At 37.1% G+C, this 11,506-nt stretch overlaps 2 protein-coding genes across 2 annotated transcripts; both read right to left on the bottom strand.

Moving 5' to 3' along the window:
- Positions 1-3,728: 3,728 nt before the first annotated feature.
- Positions 3,729-6,356, bottom strand: LOC148295897 (exopolygalacturonase-like). Its single transcript, XM_088250633.1, is given in 5 exon segments — positions 3,729-3,992; positions 4,350-4,587; positions 5,023-5,195; positions 5,302-5,613; positions 6,297-6,356. Coding segments are annotated over 5 exon segments (1,047 nt in total).
- LOC110755163 (exopolygalacturonase-like) lies at positions 6,162-8,019 on the bottom strand. The gene is made up of 4 exons (XM_021956338.2): positions 7,852-8,019; positions 7,433-7,744; positions 6,736-7,254; positions 6,162-6,619 (listed from the first exon to the last, which is right to left on the bottom strand). The coding sequence occupies exons 1-4, from the start codon at positions 7,984-7,986 to the stop codon at positions 6,374-6,376; spliced, it is 1,212 nt and encodes a 403-aa protein (XP_021812030.2). The 5' UTR covers positions 7,987-8,019; the 3' UTR covers positions 6,162-6,373.
- Between the last annotated feature and the right edge of the window lie 3,487 nt (positions 8,020-11,506).

Genomic DNA, 11,506 nt, shown 5'->3' with positions numbered 1-11,506 from the left:
GTATTTGTAAACTATGGTTATGCCTATAAACACGTGTCTAATGTTGAAAATGGCGGTGATAGTATACCTTAAGTTAAAGTAGTGAGCAAAAATGTACAATTTATTTATAACTACTACATGAGAGAAGCAATGGATGCTTTACCAATAGTTGAGACCCAATCGGGAGATGTTTCGTCTTATATTCCTACTAATGTAATTTCTATTATAGATGGACAAATATTCTTATCTGTCGATTTATTTTATGATGGAATCAGATCACAGCTCAAATTAAAGCCATGAGGTCATATCTCTTAACCGTTTGATCAAACTAACCAATTTGATCCAATGGCTAACCAATTTAATCTAACAGCTAAGAGATCATCTAAGGGCCTTAGATATAAGGCCCTTGCTATAGAATTCTTATATAGCAAGGCACGGTTTTTGGGTGGAACCGATTGGGAGAGAGAGAATGTTATTGAGTGTTGATTGTGGTTATGTCAAGTTTGAGATTTCGAATAATGGAACAGAAGGAGCCTTGTTTGGTGGATCAAGTAAATGGTGATGTTGAGAATGATTAAAAGTGAGTTAAGTTTTATGTACTCCATTTTCGTTTCAACCCAGTTTATATATTGTCCGGTTGGAAGCTTACCACCGCACCACTAACATTATCAAACCAAATTACTAACAACTTTTGTCCAAGGCAAGCTTATTTGTTTCTTTTCCCCTCTAACTATAAGCTTTTTCTTTGAAAGAGCCATCAATTAGTTGCAAACGATGTTTTCATGCAACTTCTACCGTATATATTATTTAGCTGGTGAGACTCATTAATATTTGTAAAAGTTGTAGACATCTTCCATGTGAGAAAGTTGATACAAATTTGAAAAATAGTATGGTTGTATATATTCGCATGACTTGTGGACCTACATTTACTTTTCTTACATTCCAAGAATTCCTATATTAAATGTAATTGATTTACTTTAATTCATGATTTCCTACTGTAAATAGAATTATGAGTTATTACGTTCCTTAACCTACAAGGATATATATTGTACTATAAATATGGCCTCCTACAATGAGAAGAATATACAGAAAATTCCCAAAAACAATATTCTCTCTTAGATTCTCATATTTTAGCATGGTATACCCAACCCCAACTATTACCTATGAAGCTTCCGTACATATTGGAATCAAGTTGGATGTCTCCAACTACCCCTTTTGGTCCCAAGTTGTCGAGATCAAGGTCTAAAATATCAGTGGTATCGGAAATATCGGAAGTCTAAAAACACGGAAATATCGATGGAAATATCGGGATATTATCGGTATTGGTAAAAATTGAATAAAAACCAAGGAAATTGTAAGAAAAACTGGGGAATTTTTATTGAAACTTTGCAGGATGTTTATTTAGTCAATTATCTGTTAGTTTATCACAAAAAATTGGAAGGAAATGCATTGCATGATGGATTTAACTGATTTAAGTTGATTATATAGCGAGCTGGCAAACACTGTAAGTATAGAAAATATGTAGTAATTAATGAAAGAAGATTAAACACACCATAATCATTTATATATAATGAATTACTACAATATTTTACACTTTATACATTGTATGGTAAGATACATGAGTGACTTAGTACCACATAGAGTTCCTATGAGGTTCAAAATTTTCACTATCTTCATCATCTCTATGTGTAGAGTAAGTATATTTTGAAGAGTAGTCATTAAATGATAAATCCTCAAAATAGTTTTGCATGTAATTGTTAACATGCCACCTATATGGATCCGAGATTGGTTGACGTTGTCCATAAGCAAAATCATTTGAAGATTGAGTCTCGGATTCTTTCCATGAGTTGCTTGATTCCATCCCAACAGGAATGGGATATGAAGGGTAGGGAAATGGTTGGTTATGAGTATAACCATAGTTACTACTTCCTACTCCAACAAAGTCCGAAGTTATAGATAACGAGTCATCTTCTTGACCTGACAAAGTCCCCTTACCTCTTTCTCTACGAGTCATCTTCTTGACTTCACAAAAACATAAGTGATATGGTGGTTAAGGTGTTGAAGGAGTAAAATGGAAGGGATTTGAATCCCTCTATACGCAACAGGGGAGGCTTTTCAAAAAATTTCATGTATTTTTTGGGTTTCGTATCGGGATATTATCGATAATATCTCGATATATTGCCCAAATCATTCATAAAAATGTTGAAGTTATGATAATATCGTGATAATATCGATATATTGACGATAACACCATGGTTAGTTGCTAAAATATCGACCCCCCAAAAATCAGATATTATCGAGATAATATCGCCGATAATATCGATATTTAATACCTTGGTCGAGATGTATGTTGTCGACAAAGACAAGTTGGGACACCTACTCAGATCGACCCGAGTTTCAACTACTGGCACACCCAGAATGCAGTTTGAAAGGCCGGTTAATCAATTCTTTGGACCCTCGCTTGATTAGCACCTTTATTCGATTTTCGACGGTAGAAGCAATATGGGATGCGATTGCCACGATCTACTTTAATGGCACGTACACCCCTCAGATGTACGACCTTAAACGGCAAACTCACCGGTTGCGACAAACAAGTGGCTTGATTGAAACTTACTACAATAATCTCCAAGGCTTGTGGGAAGAAATAGACTTCCATCGTCCAAATAGGATGAAGTGTGGCTCTGATATCCATGAGTACAACGAAATTCTCCAAGAAGACCGTGTTTATATCATCTTGGATGACTTGGATGACTGACTTGACAAGGCCCGAAGTGATGTCTTTCAGATGGCTCTGTTCCCCACCATGGAGCAGGAATATGCTTATGTCTGACGCGAAGATCTCCAACAAGCTGTGATGATGGGTACTCAGGCGCCGACTGCGGCTGGTTTGGCGGCCAAGGGAACTCACCAATCAGTCGGTCACACCTTGATGACCTGTCAGCCAGGCCAGATGCCTTCTTTTATCGTTGTGCCGCTTCAGATGCAGTCCTATGTCACAGCTGTTGGCTCACCTTCAAGCCCGACTACACAACCTCCTCAACCAAGGGCTTGTTTCAATGTGAATGGATGCACTCATTATAGCAACCCAAAACACACTCGGGAAACCTGTTTTAAATCTCATGGGTATCTCGTTTGGTGGCACACTAGCCTAACCCACATTTGCAAAGAAGAAAGAATGATTAATAGGTGCATAAAAAATGCAAATTATGGTAGATAACAAATGTTCGAGGATTTTTTTTTTCTTTTTAAGAAGGGTCTATTTAAATTTAACACATTACTCGAATAATCCTTCTTCTTTTGAAATTTTTTTACTTTTATTCTTGCATATAAAAAATTAAAAACATAAGAATATACAAATCACCCAACCCCTTCCTGGCTAGCATGCCACAGGTCGAGGTGGTCATTCATAAATAAATAAATAAAGAGACTAATTGAGTAAATTTGGTTTGAAAAAAAAAATCCAAAGCTTCATATTCCAACAACTTTTTTTTTCAATCAAATAAAACTTTTTTTTAACATCTCTCTACTATTTCTTTCCCATGAATAACAAGAGTACATTAATCTAAATCCATAATACCTATATACAAAAGATAACATCTATACTGTTGCATATGTGTAGTCCACCACCACCCACCATTCCAATTAAGCATGGAAGGGTGGCTCTGCAAATTATTTTCATCTAAATTCCTACTAATTTCTTTTAATAATCTCTTTAAGATGCAATTAAATCACCTTAAAGCTGCAGCAAATTAAATTGCAGTCTTTCCACAAGCAGGTGGAAAAATTTGGCCTGTCATAGTAGGCTTGATGTTAGTACATATAGATGTGGCAACACCATTTTTCCCATTGTATGTCAAATGGATATCACTAATTTGCACATTCTGACATGGAATGCCTTTGCTGCAAGCAAGCTTCACAACAACAGGATCAGCAGAAGTTCCCCTTATGTTCTTGAAGCACACATTGTTTATCTTAAATTGCAGTCTTTCCACAAGCAGGTGGAAAAATTTGGCCTGTCATAGTATGCTTGATGTTAGTACATATAGATGTGGCAGCACCATTTTTCCCATTGTATGTCAAATGGATATCACTAATTTGCACATTCTGGCATGGAATGCCTTTACTGCAAGCAAGCTTCACAACAACAGGATCAACAGAAGTTCCCCTTATGTTCTTGAAGCACACATTGTTTATCTTAACTTTTGACGGGATTTTTGGTTGGCATTGGCCATTTGGACAGTATTCTTAGTCTATAAGAACTAGGGGTGTGCATTGGGACCGGAAAACCAGAACACCCAACCGGACCGGGTGAAAAAAAGGGAAAGATGGGTAAAAAGATGGTACCCAACAACCATCTGGTTGCCAAAAACCTGGCCCAACACCTTGAAAAGGAGGACCAAAGCTATATACCTAGGTGAAGAGCCACCCACGACAAATCTCTGGACAGCAGTCGTCTTCTCATGAAGGTAAGGCTTGAGATCGCAGATCGAACGACTGAGGGAGCGTGAGGAAAGCCACCTCCACCGTGACTGCTGACCCAACGAAGCAGCTTGCACCATAGTCACTGTTGACTTGGAGACTGTCAGCACAATAGTAGTAGCAGACCCGCTAAAACCACCATACTAAGGCAACCACCAAAAACACCGACACACCGAATAGAAAATGAACGACGAAACTAACACCCAGGATATGAGAGAGACAACAACGAGGCCAACACCCTAGAATCGAAGAGAGGAGTGACGGCATCAACTCGACGTGGAAGAGAAACAGCAGCGACTTAATGTGGAAGAGAAACGACAGCGACTTGATGTGGAAGAGAAACAGCAACGACTCAACGTGGAAGAAAAGTGACTCGACCTTGTCAAGTCGAGCAGGGTGACAACAACTGAACGTGGATGAAAACAAGCGTTGTTAGGCCGATGAGGGGATAACGATTGAACGTGAAAAACCCAAACCCTAATATTTTACGCACGTCTCTCTTTGCTTGCGAGTAATTTAATTTGTGATTTTTGGATACTCTTTTTCAGGTGTTCAAAAATCTACATCAACTGGTCTATGTGGATTCCATCTATGTTTAGGCTTTCACGAGGGGCGGTGATGTTCACATGTTGAAGTGTCACATTTTTGTAGTTTAAGACGTTTATGTGAAACAGATTGTTGTTCAAAGATGTTATGTCTTGAATGTGTGAATTGGTGAGCCCTGTGAATCTTATGTTCTGCATTCAAGGAACCCAATTGAGCAAATTCTATTTATTAGCCTCCATTTCTAGCACAAAATAAATTGATAAAAAAAAACATGCACTTCAAATTTAAAAAACTTACTATAGGCAGTGAGTTGCATTTTCCAATTTTGGTACAATCATTTTTGGATTAAACTATTGATCATTGGCCATCAAAAGTGCCACCTCCTAAGACTGTTAACCCATCAATATTTTGGAAAACAACCCAACCATCTTGTGACTTGAGCTTTTCTGGCTCTGCAAGAGCTTGCAAGGTTCCTTTAACCCAAATGCTAACCGATGCTTTACAGGGCCCTTGAAACTTCGCTGGACCAGCCATGTAGTTTCCTTTTGCTATCACAACCGTGTTCAGAGTTGTGGATGTGCTTGCTTCTTTCCATGAACTATGAATAGCCTAAAATCGATAGCATACTCAAAAGGTTACTAAGATGTTAAGATATACGCCCGCATTCACAGTCTGACGACATTTACAACTTACTAAATATCTAGGAAGAGTTTCACCAAAAAAAAAAAAATTATCTAGGAAGAGAAATAATTCAATAAAGAGGCTAATTGAGTTAATTTGGTTAAACAAATATCCAAAGAAGATTCATATTGCAAGGGGATTGGCACATTGTTTTGTCCTAATCCACATCTACAAAGAAGAAAGAATGATTAATATGGTGCGCATGAAAAATGCAGATGATAGTAGATAACAAATGTTCAAGGCAAATTTTTAAGTTTTTTTTAATGTGTATTTAAACTCAACACGTTACTTGAATTAATAATCCTTCTTCTTTTTTGTTTGAGATTTTTTTACTTCTATTCTTGCACAAAAAATAAAAATCATAAGACTGAATCACCCCTCCCTCTTCCCCTTCCTAGCACACCACTGGTTGAGGTGGTCATTCATACAGAAACAATTAAATAAAGAGGCTAGTTGAGTAAATTTGGTTAAACAAATATCCAAAGAAGATTCATATTCCAATAACATTCTTTTTTAATCAAATATCCAAAGAAGATTTATTCATCTCTTTTAAGATGTAACAAAAAATGTACTGAGATATTTTCCCCCTCTTAGATGAAAACACCAAGTACAATTAGCACAAAATCAAAGAGCACACAACCAATGTGTCTCTGAAGAAACATTAGCAACATGGTTTGTGCTTGTTAGATCAAGCAGCAGCAGCGCCGGTAGCGCAAGCAAGAGGCTGTGGCACGCGATTAATTGTCGGCTTGACATTAGAACACACAGAGGTAATAGGGCCTTTGTTTCCAGTGTACTTGAAATCAATGTCACTCAATTCCACATTCTCACATGGCATTCCTTGGGCGCATACAAGCTTCACAGCAACTGGGTCGATACATGTGCCCTTGATGTTCTTGAAGCTAACATTGCTGATCTTAACTTTGGAAGGAACCTACACAAAAACATCCGTTAATTGATTAATTTAAATCCTTTTAAAGATTCAGTAAATGATGACTTGATTAACAAGGAACATATATATGATGTTAATAAATTGTTATATATAGATACCCCTTTTTTGCATTCGTTCCATGGGCAGTACTCTTGGTCAATGAGAATAGGGTTACCAACATTAACCATGGTAATATCCTCAAAGTGAATATCTGAGGCAGTGCCATCTTTTGGGGAAGCAGGCCATGTTTTGATCCTCACACCATTCGTTGTATCAGTCAAGGTGCAGTTCTTAATGTTGATGCCGGACACGGGTTCTTCCTCTGGGTACCTTCCAAGGCTCCCGATGGCTATGCCGTGGCCTGGCCCACAATTAACGTTGGTCACAGTGATGTCCTTGGTACCGTCACCGATCGAAATACAATCATCCCCAGTTCCGATGGTTGTGTCAGTGATGCTGATCCCAGTTGAACGCCCGATGTGAATTCCATCAGTGTTCATGCTTTCCTTAGGTGCTGAGACAGTAAATCCTTTGATTTCAACCTTCTCGCACTTCAAAAGATTGACATGGAAATTTTTGCTATCTTTTGAAGTTACGTCCAAAATTTTGGAATTGGTGAGGAAGTGGAACCTCAAATTCTGCATATATTAAGAAAACAAATCAAACACAAATATGTTTATATTGTCAGGCTGTGAATCTAGATCACGTATCATCAAGTCAAGAATTGATTAATGAGCAAGATTCGCAAATGCTCCTGTGTGACACAAGAAGATTTTCAAGTATATAAAACAACATGGTAGGATTAAATCATCTTACAATGTGTTTAGATTTGCATTGTCTATTTTTGTTGCAATCATTGTTTTTCCAAGACTGTGCTCCTTGGCCATCAAAAGTTCCACCACCTGACAAGGTGAGCCCGTCGACGTGGTCGAAACCAATCCAAGTGTCGTCCTTCGGGAGCTGGCTGCCATCTACTGGAGCCTGCAATGTTCCTTGGAGCTGGAACTCAATAGCCGCCTTGCAAGGTCCTTTAAAAGTTGTTCCTACAAACTTGAATGTTCCCTTTGGAACAACAATTTTACTCGGTGTTGTTGATGCACATGCATCTGTCCAAGCCTTCTCTAAAGCCTAATTAACATTACACAAATTTAAAACTTTTAATGATTTAGTTTGGTAAACCATTGTAGAAACAAATTCTAATCATAACCGAATATGAATTGAAATGTTTTTGTTACCTGGGTAATATCAGAGTCTGGCTTTCCACCATATTTTGCACTTGTCACATCTAAGGCAGCAGGTTGAGCTTTAGCTGTGGATGCTAACAACAAGAACACGAACATTGGCAAGACATTTTTCAGTTTCAAACCCATCTTGAGACTTTGTTATTTCCTTTTTCTTTGGAGTATGATGAAACTCCATTGCTTTCAGCCCAATTTATACTCCCATCGGAAAGCTCATCACCGTTAATATTTATTTGGCCAATTAAGAAGTTGAATGTTGGTCAACCATCCTATAATTAGTAATTAATTAAGCTGCTCAACTTTAGAACATGAATTACCTACAATGGCTCTTGGCTCAGTTTCTAATTTGGGCAAAAGATTTTTTCTTCCAAGACTATGTCAAATTAGAAAGAAAAGATTTATGACATGGATGACTTATAAACCAAAAGTACTAAACCTATTATAATCCAATTTGGTGCAAAGATTAACAAAAAAATACACACATACAATTGATTTTTCATAAACCAAAAATTGTTTCTGAACGCACTAATCAAACTAATAAATTCTTGACCATAATTTGTAACAAAGCAGTCGTGACATGAGAAATAACTATTGGAAATTCGTTTTATATTCACATTGAAAAGTTAAGGGACCTAGCATATGGGTTTATAAGGAGTGAGTGAGTGTCTTATCTAAGAGCAAGTCCACCCATGAAGGCTAAGGCAAGGCAAAGGCAAGGCAAGGGCTGCCACTATTCATGTGAATAGTGGCAGCCTTGCCTTTTTTGGTTCCACCCCAAAAGGCTAGGGCAAGGGCAAGAAAAAAAAAAAGATTATGCAACAAAATATAAACAATTTAGAAAGTGAATAAAATTGTTATGTATTTATAGGGAAAACATCCATAATATTTTGATTTTTTTATATAAAAAAAAATTGATTTTTTTTGGATTTTTTTGATTTTTTTTTAAATTTTTTTGCTTGCTGACATCAGCGTGACATCAGCGCTGACGTGAGCGCCTTCGGGCTTGAGCCCAGGCAAGATTTGCCCGTGGGCTTGCCCAGGCTGGTGGGTCCCATGCCTTGCCCAGGCTTGTTCTCTACCACTGGAGTTGAATTGGGCTTGCCCGAGCAGCCTTTTGCCCGGTTTTGGTGTATGGCTGGAGGGGCTCTAAGGCATGGAGTCAACCTCTTTCAAATATATAATATGGATTCTAACTAGGAATTGGTATTTGAAGTGATAATTTGAACCGAATCAGGTTGAAAGAAAAAAAAAAATTGGAAAAAGTCAATTTTGGCTTGAATTGGTTTGATTCTCAATTTTTCCTGCATAGAATTGAAATGGACCGATCATATATATAACTATTTTTTTTTAATGAATTTAATACCAAAATTCTAGCATTCTCATCTCTCAACCTCCCTTATCTCCATGGTCTCAACCTCGCTCATCGTCTTATAGGTCATTCACGCCTTCAACACTATCATCCACTATCTTTTTGTTGTTTCTCTTTAAATTCATTGATGGATTAGCGTAAGAGAGTTGGATTTTTATTTTTGGTCTTCAAGCGATGATGGGATAACTCAAACCAAATAGAACCAATTGGATTAAATCAAAACCGAACCAAATCAGTTATTTTCTTCGGTTTGGTTTTCGATTTTGGAAGTAAAGCAGACTAAACTAGACCATGCCCAATCCTAATTGTGACAATGCTATGAAGTTTGAATTCTCATGTGGACAAAAAAATACTTCTTCTTTCAACTTTTCGACATTCCCATTCATTACATGGGACTTTCTCCAAAACCTTTCCGTTCTATCAACGAATGATTTCCTATTTGAGTTTTTTATTTATTTATGGCGGTGATCTTTGAGGGAAACCAAGGAATTGAACCCGTAAGGATTGTCAAAAAGAGACCCAAAATAAAAAAATCAGAAAAGATCAGCAGTCAAATCAAAGAGCTATTTGGATAGAAACGATTAACGAGTTTCCAATGATGACACTCAAATACTAATGCACAACATGGAGGAAGAAACCTTACTGTTACAAGTTATTTAACAAAAGAAATATCAGCCAAACCTCCATGAACTAAAAGTACTTCTTAAGAAACTAATTCAGGAACATTGAGGTTGTAAAATTTCTCACGTCCCAGATGTCAAGCTAAGCGACCTCAACTAGTTAAGTTTGCAGCTCAAGCATGCAAATCTTTTACGATAAACAAATTGTCTTAACTCTAAACTTACTACAACTTATAGAGCAAAAAAGCAATTTATGATCAGGATTGACACGCACCTGAAGTGACCTTAACTGGCCTTGAAGTGCAACTATTGATCTTTCATTGATTGAAGAGAGTGAAAGGTTTTCAGAATCCAGATAACTAATTCAATCTAGCTTATTTGTTCCAATGTAGATATTATTTTAGTGACAGACCATGCCAATCCCAGACCAAGAGCAAAGCAAAAAACTTATCCACACCAGGACATTCCAAGATCATCCACCACAGGAAAGGAAGAGCTAATTGTTTTCAAATGAGATGACAAAGATCCCACAAACTCGCAGCGAGGGAGACAACAAAAATAAACGTGCAAGGTCCAATTCTCATCTCAGCATCATAAAATATGAATTGCCTACTACTGAACATAACAACTCTCAATATTGCTGAGACAAAATTTTCACTTTCAACATTCGAAAGCAAAGGTCTTAGGTTAAGGAACCTGGTAGAGCTTTCTCAAGTATGATGAGGAAAAACAAGAAATTGCATAGTATAGTTTATCCACCTTTTTACCATGAGGGAGAACAGATGCATACATGCCATCAGACAAAATTCAACAACCCAACAAAGCAGGACATTTACACTCTATTTTAAGTTGGTTCGAGACTTCTGTTTGTAAAAGACATATATATGCATAAAATTCTTCCTTGCATTGTATCTGGACCTTGAGACATATAAAGTTTAGAATATTAAATTTTCGCATCATATTTGTTCAAAGACTCGCATTGTTTCATGAATGGTTTCTGTTTCTCTACTTGGTAAATTACATACGTTGTTGCATGAACATGCAGGAACCCTTCCAAAGTGGTGAAACATGTAGGAAGAAACCTATCTTCACAAGTTAGTCAACAAAAGTAATATAACTAGAGAAATTAATTAAGGAACATGTGAGTATGTAACTTCTGACATATTCCTAATGTCAGGCTAAGCTGGGCAATAAGGAAGCAAGTAATTAATAAGGTTCCTGACAACCCTGATCCTTTATCTTGCATTAGCAAGGGTATCCCCCTCAACTCTAAATTCTGACAACTAATAAAATTAGCATAAAGCATTAACTCGTACCAGAAATGCACTTCATTTCTGCTATCCAAAATCCCCACCCTTTAATGTCTTGAAGTTGAAGAACACTAGTCTTTCATGAGTGAAGAGAGTAAAAGTTTCCAGATAACTAATTGAGTCCAGCTTAATTGTTCCAGTATATACATATTGTTCATAGATCATGTCAGAGACTAGATAAACAGGAAAGCAATATACTTACCCGAACTGCACTAGAAAATTGTGAGATCAGGTCACAAACTCGTATTGACGGAGACAACAAACATACAAGACCAGAGTCCAAAACACATCTGTTTTTTCTTTAATAGTATCGATCTCACATTTTAATATCACAAAATATAAATTACATA

This window comes from Prunus avium, chromosome 3 (genome assembly GCF_965620075.1).
Source record: "Prunus avium chromosome 3, drPruAviu1.hap1.1, whole genome shotgun sequence".
Taxonomy (NCBI): Eukaryota; Viridiplantae; Streptophyta; class Magnoliopsida; order Rosales; family Rosaceae; genus Prunus; species Prunus avium.
This window is presented reverse-complemented; position numbering and strand designations above follow the sequence as displayed.